The sequence below is a fragment of the Rhopilema esculentum genome, chromosome 10, assembly GCF_057945365.1.
Source record: "Rhopilema esculentum isolate cy_ngs chromosome 10, ASM5794536v1, whole genome shotgun sequence".
NCBI lineage: Eukaryota > Metazoa > Cnidaria > Scyphozoa > Rhizostomeae > Rhizostomatidae > Rhopilema > Rhopilema esculentum.
In genome coordinates, this window is record NC_142824.1 from 9,343,271 (window position 1) to 9,364,891 (window position 21,621).

General features: G+C 35.2%; 1 protein-coding gene across 1 annotated transcript; it reads left to right on the forward strand.

Annotated features, from left to right (window-relative positions):
- Positions 1-829: 829 nt before the first annotated feature.
- Positions 830-21,476, forward strand: LOC135687511 (uncharacterized). The gene is made up of 27 exons (XM_089110496.1): positions 830-1,249; positions 2,511-2,810; positions 3,014-3,219; positions 4,220-4,362; positions 4,739-4,799; positions 5,447-5,505; positions 6,712-6,783; positions 7,019-7,138; positions 7,758-7,871; positions 8,588-8,637; positions 8,976-9,192; positions 9,503-9,648; positions 9,990-10,161; positions 10,682-11,125; positions 11,555-11,833; positions 12,895-13,008; positions 13,394-13,510; positions 14,275-14,388; positions 14,691-14,718; positions 15,105-15,193; positions 15,725-15,838; positions 16,319-16,438; positions 17,784-17,876; positions 18,763-18,807; positions 19,250-19,276; positions 19,928-20,068; positions 20,530-21,476. Exons 1-27 carry the CDS (start codon positions 1,196-1,198, stop codon positions 20,646-20,648), a joined length of 3,558 nt encoding a protein of 1,185 aa, XP_088966622.1. The 5' UTR covers positions 830-1,195; the 3' UTR covers positions 20,649-21,476.
- The last annotated feature ends 145 nt before the right edge of the window (positions 21,477-21,621 follow it).

Here is a 21,621-nt window from a genome sequence, read left to right on the forward strand (position 1 = left end):
CGCTGTATCCTGGAGACGGGTACCCTGGGTTCCAGAGCGTCAGTGTCGAGGAACTAGGGTGTTAGGAAATAGGGGCCACTTGCTACACGGAACCCCCTATTTCCTCGACGCCCCACTTGCTATACTTGACGCTCTGGAACCCAGGGTAGGAGACGGGTTACAGTAACGTCAAACTTGGGGATGGGCAACGATTTTAAGGAATTACCCTCTTGTCTGCCTATGTTTAACTTGTAGATTTTGGTTCAGTGTATGTATTTGTAATCCTCGGGTTTATCTCTGTAAAATTTGGGCTCATTCTTTCACTAAGGAACAGAGTGGGGGAATGGCATTGCAGCCCTATGATGAGACCCTCCTGGTATAACAATCTACTTTTTGTTCGCCCTCAGGTCTCGCTCGATACTACCGAGGCTCGAAGACCCTACTTGATTCAAGCATGTTATTTTTTATTTCGTCAATAATCGACGAGAATTGGGGGTGTGGTTGAGTTTTGGGTTTTCACTTTTCTATTGATAATTAATAATAACCTTCAGTTCAAGCTTCAAAATTTAGGCCAAAAATTCTTGATAGCAACGAATATAAATCTAGACAGGTGGTTTCAAAAACTTCCATTGTGATATGTTGATAACATTAGAATGTGGGGGTCATCAGGGGTACCCGTTACGCGCAATTTTTAGCTGAAACCCGCCGTTCCGGTCATTTTCATCAAAAAACCCGCATCCCAAAGTAGTTGATATTTCTTGACAAGAACTTGTCCATTACAGGCTTGTGCCGCCCCCGGGATAATTCAAATAGGAGTGCGCATGGGCCGGTGATAGGAGTAAGTTTTTTTATTTCTGCCAAAAGAAAATGGTGTCCGAAAGCAAAACCTTTTCAATGACAGAAGCGTGCCCAAGATTGTTTGTCTTTGGGAACGAAGTGATGAAAAAAGTCTTTCAACGCTTTGCATATCTTTCTTTGTCAACCAATGATCCGTTTCTTACTCTTTTGTTGGAAAAGAAAAGAGAACATTGTCACTGATTTTCGAATTCCAACTATTTTGATTTGTGTAGAGGCTTCAGAGACGAAAGTACGAAAGCAGAAGTGCGATTTCAAGTATAAAACCTTCGGTGGAGTGCAAGACCCTTGAGCTTCCGCCACAGAATGCAGCTAAATACCTACTTTTATCAATAGTAAATGACAGGAACAGTGTAATACAATGCATCTTCAAACTTGCTTGTGCTTTCTGCTCAGTTTGTTTTGCAACTTGAAGGTATGATAACTAACTGATCTTTTTATGTTCAGGATAATTTTGTACGAGATTAAAGATGCAGTGTTTTGTCAAAAATTGAGAAAAACAAAGCTATGTTGTAGGCTCTCGTTTTGTGATTTAGATAAGCAGCTTTGTTCATAATTTTTAGACTGGGGCCTATTTGTAAACAAAAAACTTTTCCCTCTTATAGAAAACTTATCCTTTTACTTCGAGTGCTTTATTAACGATTTAAAAGTATTGCTTAAAGGCAGATTAGTAAAATAAATTCATCTATTTACCAATCGTGTTTATAGATTCTCTAAAACTATTTTTTACGTCAAAACTCCTTTCGGCAGCATTTCTTTGATTACTGGACTAGAACAAAGAGATCAATTGTATGGGGTGTCCTTAAAACAAACCAACATAAAGTTTATCAGGGGCTTGCAATGCCCCTCCCCTTCCTTTCCTTTTCGCACAAGAAAGCTTTATTCAATATTTATTCATGTTTTGTGGATTTTAGTGGCAAGGATTGGGGAAGGGCGTTAGACAGTGATCGATTTTAAGTGCCGCAACTTTTAGATGCCTGAAAAGTGCTGGAAACACTTATTTTTATAATTGAATTTTTAAATTGAAGATAACGAAGAAAAAAGGTAAATGAAGCAGAATCTTGGCGCCGTTTGATTACTACTGACTACCAAAAACTCTTTTTACCATATCAAAGCAAAATTCACTGCATGACAGAAAAATTTGTGGGAGGGGGGATGTTTCGTATCCCTGCATCCCCGATAAGTGTCCTTGGTTGGTATATTCGAAGTTTCAAAATGATAAGCAAAGTAATAGTTGAAGATGGAGATAAACAGTGAAGGACAGAATTTGCTTTGCGAAGAGAGAATGGAAATGCCAAATAGGAATCAACCAATGGTCTGTGTATACCAAAAATTCACCAAAATATTTTACATTTAAAAAAAAAATTTAAGATACAGTTTTTTATAGCGAGGGTCTGTTTGCTTGATATGCCTTCTCTTTCTTTTTTTCGTTTTAACACGTCTTCTTTTTTATTTTCTATCCCTTTATATCTTCTGACTCGACCACAGTTCATTTCTTCCTTGGCCTTACTTTGTCAGCCTTCTTTTTCAACTTCTTCTCCTTTGCCATCTATACCCACTGATCAGTGTCTATACCCTCTCCTCATCTCGCCACCCCCTCCAAATGTTTATGTAATAAGTATATGTAGATTAAACTTGAACTGACACATGCTTTGAAAACTCTTTTTGGCACACAGGTAATTGTCAGTGATGGTGTGGTCTCTGTTCTGCTAAAACGTTACTACAATGGACACCATACATTCACAAATGGTACATATTGCGATGGCATTGGCAATGCAAAGATGTTAAGCGAATGCGATAATTGGTTCAAAATATGTTTGAAAACCTACACGTCATCTTTTGAATCAAAAGCCTGCGATTACATCGGGCATACATTTGTTTTGGGGGGAGATGATTTTGCGTTCCCGGCTGGTGGATCTTCCATTGGTATTAATGTAACAAATCCGCTAATTTTCCAGTTCAAAGGCAAATGGCCGGTGAGAATAAGTATTTTTTGCATTCATTTTCGCCATTCTCAATGTCAAACCGTCTTAATCTGTTTGTAACCTTCTAAGCAGAACAACCCAATCAAGCTATTCTCAGTGCTGCTATCTTTGGTTCCAAAAGAGTCTCAACTGCTTGCTATTTTAACATTGCTGTTGATCTGCCTTTCCTAATCTTTTTCAAATTTTTCTTCTAGGGTGCTTTGGTAGTTGACATCAAAACCTGGGACGATGACTCTGGTGCTCCTATTGGGTCTCCAGGTGGTAGCCGCTCGTATCTAATATCAAAGTTCATATCGCCCATATCACTGTATATTGCACCAAGCAAGGAACAGTTAACTTATTTTCACATCAAGGATGGATTCCTTCAAACCCAAGTGTCTTACATATTAGCAACGTTCAGGTAACTTCTTATAGCCTCAAGGATCTTTAGCTACCGTTCAATGTTCTGTAGAAGGGGATATTACCTAAACGTATTATAGAGATAGTACTCTAGTTCCTCTATTGTGATAACTTCTTTTCGATTATTCTGCTGTATGTTGTGATCTTGGCTGTTTGTCTAGAAAATTGGCTCTTTAAACTGCATTTTCCCACTCAGCCTAAAAGCCAAGAAAACCTAAGGTAATGAGTTTCTGGCCTTTTGATCGATTTCTGAGAAAAAAACAAGTCGCAAATAAGAAGTTAGTCACAATTTTAGGCCTTAATATATATCCTAGAGCTTTCGATTGTTTAAGTCGTCTTGTTCTGATCTTTCCTCTGCTCTGGTCTTTGTTTTGCTTTGATTTTTATCTTGCTCTGACCTTGTTTCCTCTGAGCATCCTACGTTTTTCTCTCACATTTTATTTATGCTTTTTCTTCTGTCTTGCTCCTATCTATTGTTTTGCTCTGATCCAGGGACGTAGAAACGATCAGGGAAGGGCGAAGGAAGGCGGGCTTCTTCTGCAGAGCTCTGACCATCTTTCATCCTCTGGTTATCTGCCTTGCTCTCGTCTATCTTTGATCTTGCATCCTGCTCCGAGCTGATGTCTACCTGGGATTTCTATTCTTGCTTTGATTTGATTCTACGTTTAACTTATTCTGATCTTGTCCCGTCCTCTAATCATGCAAAATGCTTGCATCTGCAGCCTTTTCCTGACCCTTTGGAGCAATTAAACAGTTTGTGCAAGACCCTCTTTGTCGCCATACATAGTGGAGTTTGTTTCATCTACACAATTGTTACGGCGGATTTTATCTGCATTCGGTAGACTTAAGAGCACCAGATTTCAACGATAAGAAAAAATTATGTCTTCATTTATCTTTTGTTTATAAAGTTTTAACTTGCAACTCTCAGTAATTGTAATCCAAAAAGTTTTAAGAAATATTCTTAGGGAGCACATGACCTTTTCAAGATTCTCTCTTGTTAGTGCCTGGTGCGCACCACATTTCTATGGATGGAGCTGCGATGTGTACTGCAAAGAGGATCCGTCCATCGGGCATTATACCTGTGACAAAAAAACAGGGACAAAGACTTGCAAGTCTGGTTGGAAAGGATCTATGTGCCACGAAGGTGGGATGCTTTTTTTGTTAGCTCTTAAAGTAACAGTTTTCATTTTGACGTCATTTTTTCATTTTTGATGCCATCTATGATTTAAACTTTTTTCAGCTCGTTCTCCAAAATGTGACTTAGAAACTAAAAAAATTTGAGTCGTTTCTTTTTAGTTGCACAGAAAAAGGCACAATGAGACTAGATAGAGAACAAGGGTTGAAAGGCTGACATCCAAACATAAAGAATGAAATAAGGCAAATAAACTGATAGATCTTTTGAGTTAGGCATGTGCAAGATGTCAAGAATATCAAAAAATGTTCATATTTAAAGATGCGGCTTTGATTTCTATTAGAAATATGAACATTTCCTTTTACGTAACCGCTTACTTTCCTTTTAGCCATCTGCCAGCTAGGATGTGACCTGTCACATGCAAATTGCTCCGAGCCTTGGAAATGCGAGTATGTATGTCAGAAAAAACTAAACTCATTTGATCCTGAAAATTATCTGCATTCCTTTCCTTCGAAGCCAAATACATGTTACAGTTACACGGAAAAAAGCAGATATGATGTTACTGCAATTTTACGCTTTGATGCATTGAACAAAACGGTTCGAAGTTGCCACTCTGCGTTTTATGCTTAATAGATCGTCTGAAACTTTGCCATTTGGTAGATTGTAGTTTTGTATTTGTGGTCTATTGGTATTGGTTCTCATAATATTAAATATGAGCCATTGACTTCGTGCATGAATGAGCTATCCATTGAGTAAGTTTGTTAGCGGTCTTAAATTATGTTTATTTTTACTGTTGCCAGGATGGCCGTTAGCAAGGTCGGACATTGAAGGTGGATGTTTTTTTGCAAGAAAACAGGGTTAATGACAGTTAAAACTGTTAAACTTAAGACCTGAAAATTTTGTTGGGTGCAAAGGGCGTTAGCACCATTGGCAAATCAAGACTGGATACTGTCTTTCCTTAAAATATTCCTTGTCGTTAAAGAGCTCTATTTATAGGTATGACGCCATAATAGAAATATCTTAAGGTGGCACCACTTAAGATCTCTTCATTTCAAAATGTTTACTTACATAAGTGTTACTTCGTTTATCGTTGCAGCTGTTACCAGGGCTGGGGTGGTGCGAATTGTGATCAATGTATTTCAAAGACTGGCTGTGGTATGTTAAAATCACTTTTGAACCTTTCATTATAATGTCTGTTTCTTTAAAATCCACAATGGTAATATGCACAAGAGCAATACCTGAGAAAAATTATATTTAAACAATGTATTTTTTCAATACCTTCTTTATACTTACGCTACAGCTTTTATCGTTTCAATTTGAACACAAGAATACATTCAGGAATTATCTCTTTCAAAGAATATGTGTTGAAATAACGATGGAATTGGCTGGAATTATTGAACTTAAGAACTAGAATGAGCCTTTAAGTTTTTATTTTAATTTTTAATTAAAATGAGCTGATAAAAATATGAAAGGATCTCTTAGACTCAGGGGTGGGCAACCTTTTTGGAGACTGGGCCAGATCCTTAAAATCTTTTCTTTAAGCGGGCCAAAGGTAATAAGATAAACAAATACGATAGTTGTAATAGAATGATGATAATGATAATTAAAAACTTTCAACTAAGTTCAATAACACTGAAATTACAAACCTTTCTTTAACATAAATAGTTTGCAACGAAGTCTTTTAATCGAAAACTAGAATAACCAACCCAAATTAAAAAGGATGTTATTGAGGGAATTGAGAAATCATTCTGGGAAGGAAATACAGAATTGTCCACTAATCAACGTTAAGCATTAGCCTTTTAGCTCATACCATTCACTTGAATATACGTAAATACCAATTTTTCTTATAAAAAGCCCCCCCCCTCCCCCAGCATACGAGTAACTGAGGCATGATAAAATAGAGACATCCGTGATCCATGTTGAACTGCCTTGAATACGCCCAGTAAGTTTCGTTCCTATTGCATTTGTTAACCTCTCCCAGTCCCTTAAAGATTCTGCTGTCCTGTCTTTAAGCAAGATGAATTCGTGACAACGGATAGTGAACAAATGTTCCAAGGTTTGATGAAGATATTAGATAATCTAATCCTGAATCGATATTTTTCATTCAATATTTGCCACCCTTCTGAGAATCATCGTTGCCAACCAAAAAATTTATAATAGGATTTTTTTCTTCTCGCGGGCAACAAAAATTCTCTTCCCGGACCGGATTCTGGCCCGCGGGCCGTAGGTTGCCCACCTCTGTTTTAGGCTAACATTTCTGTTCTTGTTTTGTTCAAGCTTAAACTGTTACTGTTACAAGCGTAAACAAGTACTTTAGAATATTTCGTTTTTGACACTAATTGTTGCCAGAATTATTTTCAGCAAATGGAAAATGTGTTAGTGGAGATGACTGTGTCTGCAACACCAAATGGGCAGGAGAACTTTGTGATAAAGGTATTCTGGTTAAAACAGCTAAAATTTTGCAAAACCCAGTAACGCTAAGGATCTAAAATTAGTGTAGAGTTTGGGCAATGGCATGGGTGATTAGTTTCAATTTCGTACTTTTATGTGTTTAGATTTGAGATCAAATTGAATTGCTGTCCCGTGCTGATAGATGTTACTCTTTTGTTACTTTCAATTGACAACGTTTGATGCACTGGTTTACTTAATCACTTTCCATGTTATTTAGACCTCAATTCCTGTAGAAGTGGACCTTGTGTGAATGGCGGTACATGCAACAATATTTTGTCTTTGTATTCTTTCAACTGCACTTGCATCCCAGGGTTCACTGGTCGCACATGTGAAACAGGTAAACATATTCCGTTCGACCTTGATTCTTCAAATTATGCCCCTAGGGGCTAATCGATTTGAGACGTTTTTTGGATTGGAGCTAAATCGATAGTAGGTGCTAAATCAATAGTAAAGTTCAGTTTGAGAATTTTGCAAGTTAATATTGACAAACAACATAGCGAAAATACTTTGATTTTGCCAGTTTCCATTTTGTGTTTAAAGTTTTAATCATTATGGACAGAAACCATCGAACGTTTAAATTTCTTTTCAAACATTTTCCAGTTGCCCAGAGACAGTGTCACCAGATAGTGACAACTTGATCAGCAAGATACTTAAATACATGCAAATAATTAACTTACATGCTAGAAGGACAGTTAGGTGAACTTTAATCTTTAAAGGTTATCCATGGTCATTTTTCGTGCTGCTCGCCACGCATCCTGATCAAATGCCTATAACAAATATTAACCAAAGACACTTTTTGATCTTTACTAATCCTATCTGAAAGATGGAACATATAATTAAGAACTAAAGGATTCTCTTTTGAGCTGGCTGTTTCTATTAGTAAACACTCTTCGAAATAGGGTTCTCTTTCAAATGGCTTATATCTATGATGAAAATAAATTTGAACAACTTTTCAGAGGTCAATATGTGCCAGCCAGACCCGTGTCGCAATGGTGCTCAATGCATCAACAAGAGAACGGATTTCTACTGTTCTTGTCCAGCTGGTTTTACAGGGAAGTCCTGTCAAATAAGTAAGTTGGATATAAAATATCTTATAACTAACCCCTTTTTCCCAAACTGTAATTGCAGCTAATGTAGACAATTTTTTTACTGTCCATTGTCTGTATTCTTTCTTTGTTCAAAGCAATCTCTATTAAAAAATTCGGCCTAAATAAAATTACATAAATCGAATCTCCAACATTTCGATAAACCAGTAAATGCTGCTCAAGTACGTTTTGCATATTACATAAGACACGTGATTCATCGTTAATACCTTTCTGTTGTTGTTTTGAAAGACTTGAAGTTTTCAGCAACACGGAAAAGGTTAGTGAATTTTTAGCACATCAGTATAGCAATGATTTTATATCAGAATAGCCATCACAAATAGCAAACAAACAGGCAGTATCTTTCATGTTTCAAAGAACGGCGCAGTTGTATTATGCACATGAGAGGAACGACTGCTCTTACACTTGAGTAGGGTTATGATCATGTATCTTAATATGTGTCAAGAAGATATTGCTGTTCTCGACTGAGACGTTTATCTCAAGTTTTTCTGTCTTTGAATACCACCTAACAACTACGTTTTCCCATTTGCAATTATGCTAGTCTGATATACTTTGCATTTCCTAACAATATTAGCATTATTAAAAATAGCATCATCGTTTGCGTTTAGAGCAACTTGATTCCCAGTATATATGAGTTAAACCTTTTGTAGACGTTAAACCCTTTTGTCCGGTTGCTTTCTCAGATATAGATGATTGTCAACCTAATCCTTGTTCCAATAGCCATAACTGTACGGTAAGTGGTTGTGATGTACGTCGACTTCAAATAATATCCTTAACAGCCTGGTTAACGGCTAAGATTAACTATCCTTGTCCATTTCAATTTATCTCTTTCGGTATTAATCTTACGGACGATCTTTCTCATTTCATCTTAACATTTATTATAGAGCCACTTCGTCTTGTTACAAAAGTTAGTCTGATTTTTTCTTTTTCAAAGAACATGAAAAGTAAATATAGGACACAGGAGTCATACATATAGGCCATTGCTCTGGCTATAAATCAGCTTGACATTAACCATATAATTGCTTTAATTTTTAAAGAAAAGCAGCTTTAAGTTTCTATTCTCGAATGCAGGATCTAGTAAATGATTACAGATGCAACTGTTATGGTGGCTGGACGGGTAAAAAATGCGAGGTTAACATCGACGAATGCAACAGCTCGCCTTGCCAGAACGCAGCCCAGTGCGTTGATGGCTTGAATATGTATACATGTCAGTGTCGTGACGGATTCACAGGGCGACATTGCGAGACAAATATCAATGACTGCTTGCCTAGCTCATGTTTAAATGGTGGTATGTATCCATCTTTATACAACTTAAGACATTCTTGGCTGAATAACTTGAAAGTAAAATGTAACTTTTGGATAACAGGCCCGTTTATTATACTCTAAATAGCTTTTACCCCTATTCGTAACTGAAAATGCAGCATCTTCTCAAAAGTCCTGCCTTACAAATTCCATGTTTTACTAAACTGTTAATTAAAACAGTAAAACTGGGGTCCACTATAACGGTTTTAAAACCATTTCTTGTGAACAAAGTTAAGCAATATGTTTCTGGCTGGACTGCCTTGTATCTCGTATTATTTCAAGTGGGTCTTTTCTAGGCACATGCATTGATGGCATCAATGGATTTTCTTGCAACTGCACAAAAGGATTTCTTGGTAAGACTTGTCACAACGGTACCAACGAATGCTTGCCCGATCCTTGCAAAAATGGTGCAAACTGTACGGATCTGCATTTGGACTACAAAGTAGGCAAACTGACTTTTTGAAAACAATCTTAATTGTTTTGAAATGAAATGATGGCAGAAGATTTGCCAGCCTTTAAGAATAGCATTTTAACTATTAATTTGTATTGAAATAATATTTAGCCAAATGTGTATCAAAATGCACTCTTCAAAAGTTATTCTAAAATTGTTTCACTCTTAATTGATAATTTCAAAATTCTAAAGAAATACAATTCTCTGTCACCCTTTGTGTTAACGCTATCTGTTAACACGAAGAAAAATAATTTCAAAGAATATTTTCACTTAGAGAAATGATCGAGCTTCAGCTACGAGTGCATTAACATTGAGATTCTCTTTTATTGAAGTGCTCTTGCAAACCTGGATACACTGGGAAAGATTGCCAAATCGATATAAACGAGTGTTTGTCAAACCCTTGCAATAATGGAAGCTGCACAGACCAAATTAATCGTTACACTTGCACGTGTCTTCCTGGCTTCACCTCTCTACACTGTGAAGTGAACATCAACGAATGTTTGTGTAAGATATTTTGTCCCGTTTTTTCTGTCTTGGTACATTAGCTATCTACTGAAAAATCTTTATGACTCTATTTCAGAAAGGAATAAAAAGTGCTTGCATATGATTTTCGCAGACAGATAATGGTTAAGTTTGGAAGAATTTTTAACATTTTGAATTTTGATTTGCATTTTTAAAAAAATATACGTACTTTGAATTTGAAATTAGCAAGAATTTTTAGGAGGTATTTGTGAACACTTTGCTACCAGTTTTTGTTAGTTTTGGTAAGTAATAGTTAATGAGAAATTTAGTTTTCGTAATCGTAAAATATTTTGCATTTCAATAAAGCCAATCGCAGGAGACAATATCTGCATAAACAACTGTATATTCAATTTATTTTTGTTCAGTAGTCTCATTCAAACCAGCAAGTAACCAATCTTTTTGTACCACGACGGATCAAATAAATTCACAAATAGATTAACAAGCATAAGGTTTCTTATGTCTTAAGTTAAATAATTTCTTTTTTTAACTAAATTCTTTCCAGCAACTCCATGCTTGAATAGTGGCTCTTGTATTGATGGAATAAACAGTTATAGATGCCAATGCCTTCCTGGGTACACCGGTGTTAATTGCCAAACAGATATCAACGAATGCAGCTCGGCTCCCTGTTTCAATGGTGGTATGTGCATTGACAAAGTTGCCAACTACTCGTGCAACTGCAGTCAAGGCTACGAGGGAAGGAATTGCCAAAAAAGAATCGAATTTTGTGCCAGTGATCCATGCAAAAACTCTGTTACTTGCATTAGTGGGCTTGATGGTTTTAGATGTGTTTGTAGAGAAGGCTTTACTTCGAAGACATGTGAAGTAAATATTAACGAATGTGCTTCAAATCCTTGCAACTTTACTGGTACCGTACAATGTCTAGACCAAATCGCTGATTACAAATGTGATTGTAAAAAGGGATTCAAAGGAAAGCACTGTGAAATAGGTGAATTTTTATTCCTGAATTAGACTTAATTTTGAATGTTGTTAAAAAAGGCTGTTTTCTCTCTTTCTAAAGTGTAAAGCAAGAGCGTCAATTCAAAAACCTTTCTAATCGTTTTGATCTTCCGTATGAAAACAAAGTTTACACATCTGTTACAGTATTTAGGCTGACAGTAAATGAAAGAAAATGAAAAAAGTGTGTTAATATAGAAGTCCACAAACTCTGGTTCAAAATCTGCATGGCTGACGGTATCTGTCTGGTCACTAACGGCATGCAGTTTTTTGCTAATACAGATTTGAATATAAAGAACAGTTTGAAAGTTCATAGACAACCTGTATCCTTTCACTGTTTGATACAGTTAACCAGAGTGATCTTTAATGTCATATCATAAAAATGTTTGTCAATAATTTGACTATATGTTATTTTTTTCAGATATCGATGACTGCGATCCTGGAAATTTTGAAAATGCAATTGAGGGTGTTGGAGTTGTAACTGAATTCGGCTATTGTGGCAGAAACGGTGAATGCATTGATGGCATTGCCTCGTATAACTGCAGCTGCAATAAGGGATGGACTGGGAAGGCTTGTGAAGTTGACATCAATGAGTGTGGATCTATGCCCTGCAAAAATGGAGGAGAGTGTTTCCAGACAATCGATGCGGATTTTAGGTGCACTTGTAGAAGTGGATTCACAGGCAAAGATTGCTCAGCAAGTAAGCACGTTTTGATGTGTCATACTCATTCTTAGAAATCTTTGAACACTTTACTCAAAGTTATTTCTGACATATGGCATTATTCGTAGAGCTAAGGCTTTCATCGTAAAGCTGTTTTGATCAAACATGGGGGATATATCTGTACAAAAAATTGTATTGAGTAGAATGTACTTTAATCATAAAACTTCATATGTCGAGTTAATAGGTACCAATGCGTAACATTGCCCAGGGTTGATGTATTAACTTTCTTCATGCCACATTTTTTGGAGTTTGACATAATTTTGGATTTTTTGGAAAAGTATGAATACAAATGAGCCTAAAATTCATAATGACAGCTTTTCAGGGCTCGGCCTACCGTCAATAACTATTAAGATCTCAAAGTATGTAAGTGTTTCTCTATGTGATGCAGAAAAAAGGGTTAAATTATTTTTGCATTGTGGCTATATCTAAGAAAACATTGAGTTATAAAATAGTTATTGGCAAAATGTGGTAAAATTTTACGAATTTAGCATTTTTATTTGAACTTTTAATTGGATTTTTTTGGCAAATTCGTTGTTTTATATTTCTCCTCGAGCATGTGAAGTAGCCTTTTTTCTTTGGTGAACCCCCCCCTCCCCCCCCCCTCTCTCCAATTGTTAGATTTTAGCTATCTTTTTAACAAATTCAAATTTCATCCCAAAGAACATACCTTCCTTTCTTTTGCAATAAAAAATTGCAACTGACGAACAAAACGCAAGGGATATGAATTGCTGTTATTCAATTATGGAATTATTGAATATTCTAAAATCGAATTGTAAACTTGCGAATTAAAAGCGCAACTGTTATAGTTAAAGTTTATACAACTTTATGGAAAATTAAGAATAAAGAATAGTTGCATCTTTTATAAAGATGATGTATAGTGAGCCAAGTAAATAAGTACCAGACTACAAAGATCAGGAAATTTTCAAGACAATACTTTTCAAATGCATTTAAATTAGGTTCTGGAAAAAGGTTTTCAGTTCGATAATTTTTTTACTGCCGAAGTCAAAACTTTTGCTGATGATGTAGTTTTGCTGATTTAGATATAGACGACTGTATTGGCAACCTTTGCTGCCATGGATCAACTTGCCAGGATGGCTTAAACTCATACACGTGCGTTTGTCCAATTGGCAAAAAAGGAATCTATTGCTGCTCAAGTACGTTTTGCATATTACATAAGATTCGTGATTCCATCGTTATTTATCAATGGGTTTAAGAAGAAAAGAATCAAATTATGATAACAAAATGTAACCCCCGCCCTGTTTTACTCATATATATCATACTTCAAGAGTAGTGCTTGCATATATGTAATTTATGCATATGATACTTTTTGAAATATTTTTTTATATAGGGGGTTGCTTCAGAGCCGGGTTTTTGGCTGCAACAGCTCGTGAAATCATACGAATGAAAAACGTAAAATTTGACGGTCTTCAACACCCACTTTTCTGGCACACGCAAACAATTCATTATGACGATCAAAAAAAAATTTATTTCATCTTTAATGTAATTCCATAATGAATACCAGTGAAATTCTCTCCACAGATTCCTCATGGTGCGAAAACCCTTCAACATGCCTCAACGGTGGTATTTGCAGGGATCTTGGAAATAACTTTACTTGCAATTGCAGTAAAGGATTTGAAGGAACCAGATGTGAAAAAGGTAAAGTTAAGCCATCTTTTGATAGGTCATAGGCTTTTGTAGCTTTATTTCCCCAGTTATGACTTGACAACTGTTGAATGCTTTGAAGATGGTTTTTAACAACTCTTCATCCTAAATTCATGCCAATTAGCAGGCAGTGCTGTACATTGCGTGTCTATTAATACCGGTCCGTCACGAACGCGTCCAACGTTTTGTTTGCGATAATATATTTGGAAATTCATCTGAAAGTTTGGCAGCATAAAAGTCTAAAAGCCTTTTTTCATTGCTTGATTAACTCTTATTCACTGGTATCCATATGGTGGAAATTTTGTTCTTCTCTCATCCACGATTTGTAATAATTAGACTTGTAGTTAATCGAAGGATAATACTGGTATTTTACTTTCGAAATTTTAATAAGTTGCTACGTTCAGAAAATTGCTTACGAAGTGGCAAAAACAGCAGAGTATAACTTCTCTTCATTTAGTTGTCTACATTCAATTGTCTATTTCAATTCTTATTATTGCACCATCGAAGACCAAGGATCGAGCACCGATAAATTTAATGTAACAATAGCAATTTCTGCAATATGAAAGTATTTTACGTATGCTAATAAAACTTGTGTATCTCGGTCCTTCCTTAAGAGGTGTGATTAGTTTATAGTGAATGGGCAAAGCCACTCTTTGTACCTGTTTGATGCCATAATGCATCATTGAGTTTTATGAGTATCGATTTTAACAATTTACTTACCTTTAGCCATTTCTGTTCAAGTCAATTGTTTCTTTCAGAGATTAACGAGTGCCAGAGTAGCCCGTGTCGAAATGGTTCTACCTGTTTGCCCTTAAGAGGTGGATTTAGATGTATTTGTCAACCGGGATTCACCGGCAAGCAGTGTGATATAAGTATGTCTCTTAATCTTTTGGATTTTCATTTATTACTTCTTTATCACCACTAGCAAAAGCAAATCATAGATAAAAAGACGTTACCTTTTTTGGCCTTTGGTTTTTTTTATGTCTAGTTGCCAAAGATAATCTCTTACTGCTTGCTCTGAAATTAAGCTGATTATTCAAGAAAATGTTTGTCATAACTTTGTTTCTTTCTTGCCTTGAAAGGAAGTTAGGTGATCTTGAATCACTTGTAAAGTGAGTTGAAATAGTTGGAATGGTGATCTTCCTGCATTTGACATTTCAATTTTTTCTTCTAGATATAAATGACTGTGCTTATCATAAATGGTACGGTATTTTAATTGATATCTTTGAGCCTTTGTATGATATTTTAGTGTCTGGAGGAAGATGAGAAGAAACTGCTGTCAAGACACACGCTAGCAAGTTTAACTGTAAAATGATTCCTTCCACAAGTGAGCTTGCGATCACATGATCGGCTCGTTATGAATAATTACAATTACAATCATAATCATAATAATTCATTGCAATTTCGTAAACTTTGCTTTTGTAGCTCAACAATGCTCAGTTTCAACTTCCTTTCTATTGATTTTTTGAAATTAACTGTCAAAAAAGGAAACATAATCACAAATGTAAAGTCAGTATACTAATTTATTTTCGTGGATAACCAACACTTCCACATTTTGCATCGAATTGTGTAAGCTTTTCTTTTTCAGCCTAAATGGAGCAACCTGTTTAGACCTGGTTGGTTCATACTCCTGTGTTTGTCCTTCCACCACTGGTTTTCAAGGGAAATATTGTCAAGGTTGCGTCACTTATCATAAAAAAATATTGCTCAGATTGTTTTAATATTATTTAGATTGGACCTGGTATCAAAATATGATGGACAGACTCAACAGCTATTTTAAATATGGTTGTTTATTGAATACGTTTAACTGGAAATTTTAAAAACCTATAAGCTGTCCCTCTTTGATATGACACCTTGTATTAAAGAACCTAACTCTGCCTGAAAAATTACGCTTTGTTTACACCTGAAGGAAATTGCCTCTCTCTTATTTGAAAGTCAGACACTCTTATTTGAAAGAATCGCTGATCAAATTCGTCGCAAAAAAGATTTTTAGGTAAAAACTCAGTGTAAGACCCTTTGATCCTGCATTTCGTAAATACACCTTTAAAAGGGATCCAGTCTGTCTCTTGAAAAAGCTTTTATTTACGGTGATCTACTGTAATTCAAAGCGTGTTGATACCTTTTCTCGCGCTCTATATATACTTGAAATTCAATTATACTTGAAATTAGAAACTATGAGATCTGTAAGACCAAACTTTCAAATTTCAGATATAGATGAGTGTACGACAGTATTTTGCGGAACAGGTAAAAGATGTATCAACACTATCGGAAGTTATACTTGCACTTGTCCAGTGGGATTTACTGGTGTCACATGTCAGACAAGTAAGGTTATTATTTTTACGCTTTAATGCACAAATGTAACAAATTGCATATGCTTCATAATATGACATAAAAAATTGTAATGGAAATACGTGATAAATGTGTGTGTCAGTCTAGATGGAAATTAAAACTCTTTTGCAAATATTTCATTAATTGGCAAAGGCAAGGTATCTTTTGTTTGCACACTTTACCCAGTAGAAGAAGTCTAGGCAAGTGGTTATTTTGATGGTACGGAGTCCATGTAGCTAATGAAAGACATAGTGAGGACAGACCAGTTATAATAGATAGATTACGTCATGCTTTCATCAATGTCATTATCAGTTGTATTCTCGGTCAAGCTGCAACGAGGCCTCATTTTGAACCACCATTGTAAAAGCTTTTTCTCCGTTCAGGTTTGATTACCCGGCTATCTAGCAACAACGATCTTTGCCTTAGATAAAAAACATAAGTAAAAAACTTTTAAAAGCCTTTATTTTTGCATAGATATTGATGATTGTTCGCCAAACAATTGTGATTCAGAGCGATCATATCGATGTGCAGACAAAACCAATGGCTATGACTGTATCTGTTTGCCTGGATGGACCGGCGTTCATTGCAAAAAACGTATGTATTGGGCAGTTCAGTCTTAGGACAGTTACCAGGATTTTAGTCTGATTACTTATATTGAAAGATGTTTTGCCACTTACTTGATGCAACAGTGTAAAAATTAACATAACAACTAATTTTAAGGGTGATACTTCGGTAGTCGCAACCTCCTGTGAGGAGACATCCTACATAGCGAGCTATGCTTAATCTAAGGGAATTTTTTTGTGGCTATGCCCTCTAGATTGGCTTAAAATGACACAACACCTAAGCTACTCTTAAAGAAATAACCTGACCCAAAAGGTGCCAAATTTGCAAGGAAACAAAGCGCTGAACAAATATCAAGTTTAAAAACTAATTTTTTTTGGGAAATTACAATCCAAAACTGACTCTTATCAACAAATCAAGTTTTATATGGCTAGCTTTAAGTATTAATTGCCTAGAAGTAGAAAGAAGAGAAGAATCCATGGGAAAATGGCACATAGCTGTGATTTATTAAACTTTGATTCTTACGTCTAGAAAGAGCCATTGTAAATTTTTTATTTTCCCACTAATTTTGCTTTTCCCAGACCACTGTTTAAAATTCAAAGACCACTATTAGTGGGAAAACAGGCTAAGATTAGGCACTGATAGAGAGAACAATTTACGGCAACGGAGTAACGATTTTCGTACTTTGCAGAATCAATCAAAATCAGTCAACATATTCTAGCCAAATAGTTCTTTTCTTGTGTATTCCTGCATTGCAAGTATTGCTGATAGCATCTGTCACAGTATCATATAATTAATTCAGTGTTTTTGTTGAAAAAATGTATATGTCTATGTAGGGTCTTCCGTTATGCTCTGTCATCCCTCTAACAGCCTGTTTTTTAATCCTGGTTTTTAGAGGGTTGCTAAGACAAGGTGTGGGTCCAGAAACGACGTAACATTTCGGAGGGTCGTGCATTCTACATTATGGCTGTTATAGTTATAAATTGACTTTTTTTAGAAATCATGGTTTCTTTGTCGGTGGATAAGACAAACTTCCTTTCAATCAATAGGATAATGAAGTTTTATATAAAAAGAATTAGTTGAATGAGGTATAACTTGAAGTTGGAATACCTATACGACAGTTTAGCATTTCGTAAATTTCACTGCATGCCTCATTTCATGACACTTCCACTTCTTACGAGGGTCCTCTCTGCTACAGGGGCTCCTAGATTATTTGCATAGTTCTTATAACAATTCTTCAAGGATTTTTCAGCGAGACCGGAATTCTGTGTTGGGTGTTGAGCGTTGTGGAATGGTTTTGTGTTGGTTTGGAAAGTTATTTTACTAAATAGGAATCAGACCCATTTCAGCGAGAAACTAAAATATTCTGTTATTCCAGAGGTAAATGTTTCCAGACCTTGTGGCTGTGAGCATGGTGTCTGCTTGCTTAAAGATGGTCTTGAAACCTGTCAGTGCTATCCAGGCTTTGAAGGTTTGTTCTTCTTCTGATTCCTATTCCAATCAGAATATTTTCTTCCTTTAGTTTGTGTTTCTTTGCTAAGCTATGTTGAAGCAAAATTTCTATATAAAATAATTTTTTGTACTGGGTTAAAAATTAGAATAGACAAGCCACTTTCAAATAGTTGCATGCACCTAAATTGTGCAATATATCTGAAGGGTAAAAGCACAAACTATGCAACTTGTTTGAAGGGTCTTTGGTTATAACCTATTTACAAATATATCAATGATCTTTTCTGTCCCGACTTTCTCATTTTTGTACCAACGTGCTTTTTCAACTATATTACCCAACGTTTAAGTAAATTAAATTTCCGAGACATGAAATGGCTATCTAAGAAATTACTACCATTTACTACCGATTGTGAATTTTTCCCTATTAAAGATTCTTGTTCCCAAATATCTTAATGAAGTCACATTTGAAACTTGCTAATGAAATTTTTTCTAAGAGGCATGTGCCATCAACAAAATCAGATCTGCCAATTAAATGCACGTTTCACGTAAATACGTAGATATATGAAAACTGAAATCTGAGCTTTGCACGTTCAAAGATAATTTCGGCATTGCAAGTAGATTTTTGCGAAAAAGAAACTTTCTTGTTTATTTGGTAAAATGAACTCTAGCAACTTGTCATCAATCACCAAAGAAGGAAGGCGAAGAAATATGCTTAAAATCTAGTATATAATTTTAAATGCAATTTGTGTTACTTTTTCAGCAAACATTTGATAATCATTGTTAATCTCTTTTTCATGTGATTTGTTGAATTTTTATCATTAAATGACTTGTTGTTAGTAATAAATTGCTCTGCTTCTTTTATAGTGCAGTATGTCATTAATTCGTTATTGGTTATTTTTTCTTTTTAGGTTCTAAATGCACGGTTGACATTGAAAAGCAAAAGCAAAAGTCAAGTGAGTAAAACTAACACTTTATTCAAATTTGAATTCTTAATAAAATTCAATAATTAGAATAATAATAATACTAATGATAATAATCTACATTTATGCAGGATAATGAACTTAGTCATCTTGCTCAGAAGCTGCTATTAGTCAAGGTCCTGCTAAAATTAAAGTTAAAAAGAAAATTAAAAGATGTCAAATTACAATATCAAATTAAAAAATGCTTAAAATGCTTAAAAATGCTTAAGCTATCTGTCTTTCTTGTCTTCAAAATTTTACATACTATTTGACTTCTTTTTTTACATACTCTTTGACTTTGAGTTCTTTTTCGAAAAAGTTATCAAATAAACGAGATCAACGTCTGAATTGGCTGCTGAGGCTGCATCATTACACTGCAATTTCTCACCAAAAAATCTTCTTAACCTACATAACGCCTCGTTTCATTCTTTTGCAGACGTGAAAAGTACAGACAATGACAGTGGTGCGTATTGGAAGGGTGCTTTTATAACGCGTTATATAGCTATTATGTTGTTTCAAGTGCTGCAATTTGATATCAAAAAGCGTATTAGATATTTCACTTTCAATATTGATACCATAAAGGGAAGCCAAGACCAGTATATCTAGATCGTGTCAAACTGCTCCCTATGATGCTTACGTCTATGCAAAAATTAAATGACAGTGTACATCTTAAGGATTTATGTTTTTGAACAAAATTCGGAAAATATTTTGAGCAAGAAAAATCAGTGCGTAAATCAAAGTAATCGAAGATAATAACAATGGATGTGTCTACTAGAAGCATTTCACCCTCAAAGATTCTGTCAGTTATCCTTGAATTTCTTTTCGTCAAAAGGTGAACAGGTTAAGCCTTGTTATTATAAGACATAGCATTTTTCATCTCATATGGTTTACACGGTCTCGGGAAAATCTTGGATGCACTTTTTTAATGATTCCAGATGGACAATCGTCCTTACCTATTGCTTGTTTGCCTGATCCCAATAAAGTTTAGCCCCTGGCATGCACAAATTATATCAACTTAACAAGTTTTGTGGTCATTTATTTTTAACGAGAATGATCATGTTCCAAATAATAGTTATTTTTACTGGCATTTTACGCTTATCTTTATTCTTTTTAGAAAAGAAGAAGTTGGCTCTTTCTCTAGGAATTATTTTTGGATTGTTAACCATCATTACAATAATCGCAACTGTTCATTTGATGCGCGTCAAAAGGCGAAAGAAGACGATGAGAAATCAGCTGTCTAAAAAAACCTCTGAGGGTTAGTCGAAATTCCAAATTCATTGTTTTTTGTTCTTTTGATATTGAAAGAATGCCAGAATGAAAGTAAAGACTACTCGGTCAATAGTGTTCATTTCATTTGACCAAGAGAGCCAAATCAACAAAAATTTGAAGGATATAAGGTTTAAAACATATTTCATTGGTCAAAACAGGCTCAAAACAACGAAAGGAGTGTTAATATTATCCTGTCAATGTTATCAACAAGTGAGATTAGCATTTGCTTCTGGTTTGGGGCGAATAATGATAAAAGAAACTTTACTTACTGCCGTTTCTTTGATATATTCTATCCAAGATTTTATGAAAATCTTAGATTGAAGCTTTTCTAGTAAAGTTTCATGGCAATGAAATTCCAAAATGATTTAATACGCTCATTTGAATGGGTTTGAGTATCTAAACCTTTAAATACATGAACCTGACAAGTGGATTTCTGTTACTTTTCAGCTGTTTCTTATTCAAATGCCAGCACCGAGCAAATCGTGTTTGGGGAAGGTACGACCATGTTTCATAATCCTGCATACGTAAAAAGCGAAAGCAATTTTGGCGTAGAATTAGAAGACTGACATACCTATCTCTATGGACAATCTGAACAATCCAGAATTATTGAGCACAAGCCATCCCTGTTGCTTCGAAAGCAAAATGGAAATATGAGAGTACAAAGAGCTGTTAAAAAGCTGCAATGAACCCTCGCTTCATTTTTCCAAAAACCTTTTTTGGCAATAATGACATCTCATGGAATTCATTGTTCGTTGTTTCTGATGAAAGTAGTTTTTCTTAAACAGCTAATCCATTCATATTAAATTTCACGATTTTGTCGTGAGCTGCTCGATTCAATTCAAGTTTCTTATGACACCAATGTACAATGTATTCATTTTAAGTACCTTCACAATAAAAACTCAGTTGAAGGTGAGTCACAAATTGTGTGTCCTTGATATTGTGCTAGTCATCCAATATATGAATTATACCTACAATATTGTGACGAAGTAATTTGAAATCTAAACTTCCCTTTGACACAAAATCAAATTTCACCTTTCTACTTTTTCATACAATCTTCATCAAAGCATTGATTAAGAAAATTCTGTTTGATTATGATAATGCTATGCTATAAAGATCCATATAAACTACGTTACGTTTGACTATAATTGATTAGTGACCGTTATACATGATATCTCTCCAAGAAGAAAACTTTAACATGGCTGCAGCCCTACTTTTGTCCAACATTTCATAAAAATCTCTAATGTAATTTTCATATTCATAGAGTAAAATTGAGTCAGTTTTGTATTGCAATTGAATCGTTATTAAAGAATAGCATGAATGACTGATGCCAGTTAGGCCCCTAGTTACCATTTTACCCTTTCAACAACATCATTATCAATTCCATTCATCTCAGTTCGTGGTGTAGGTAGATACCCTCAACCAGTCAGGTACCTTAATTTACTTTGAATTATTTACTTTAAATTATTATTGAATGAAAAATTGTCATATTAAGCCGGTTTTTTGTTTTTAAGCTGCATTGCCATATTTTCAGGAGACAAT

What these genes read in the sequence shown, in the direction of transcription:
- LOC135687511 (XM_089110496.1), top strand. Translation starts at nt 1,196, where the DNA reads ATGCATCTTCAAACTTGCTTGTGCTTTCTGCTCAGTTTGTTTTGCAAC. An exon ending in AGTTCAAAGGCAAATGGCCG is followed by an intron (nt 2,811 to 3,013) that starts GTGAGAATAAGT and finishes TTTTTCTTCTAG; the next exon opens with GGTGCTTTGGTAGTTGACAT. An exon ending in CGGCGTTCATTGCAAAAAAC is followed by an intron (nt 16,439 to 17,783) that starts GTATGTATTGGG and finishes CTGTTATTCCAG; the next exon opens with AGGTAAATGTTTCCAGACCT.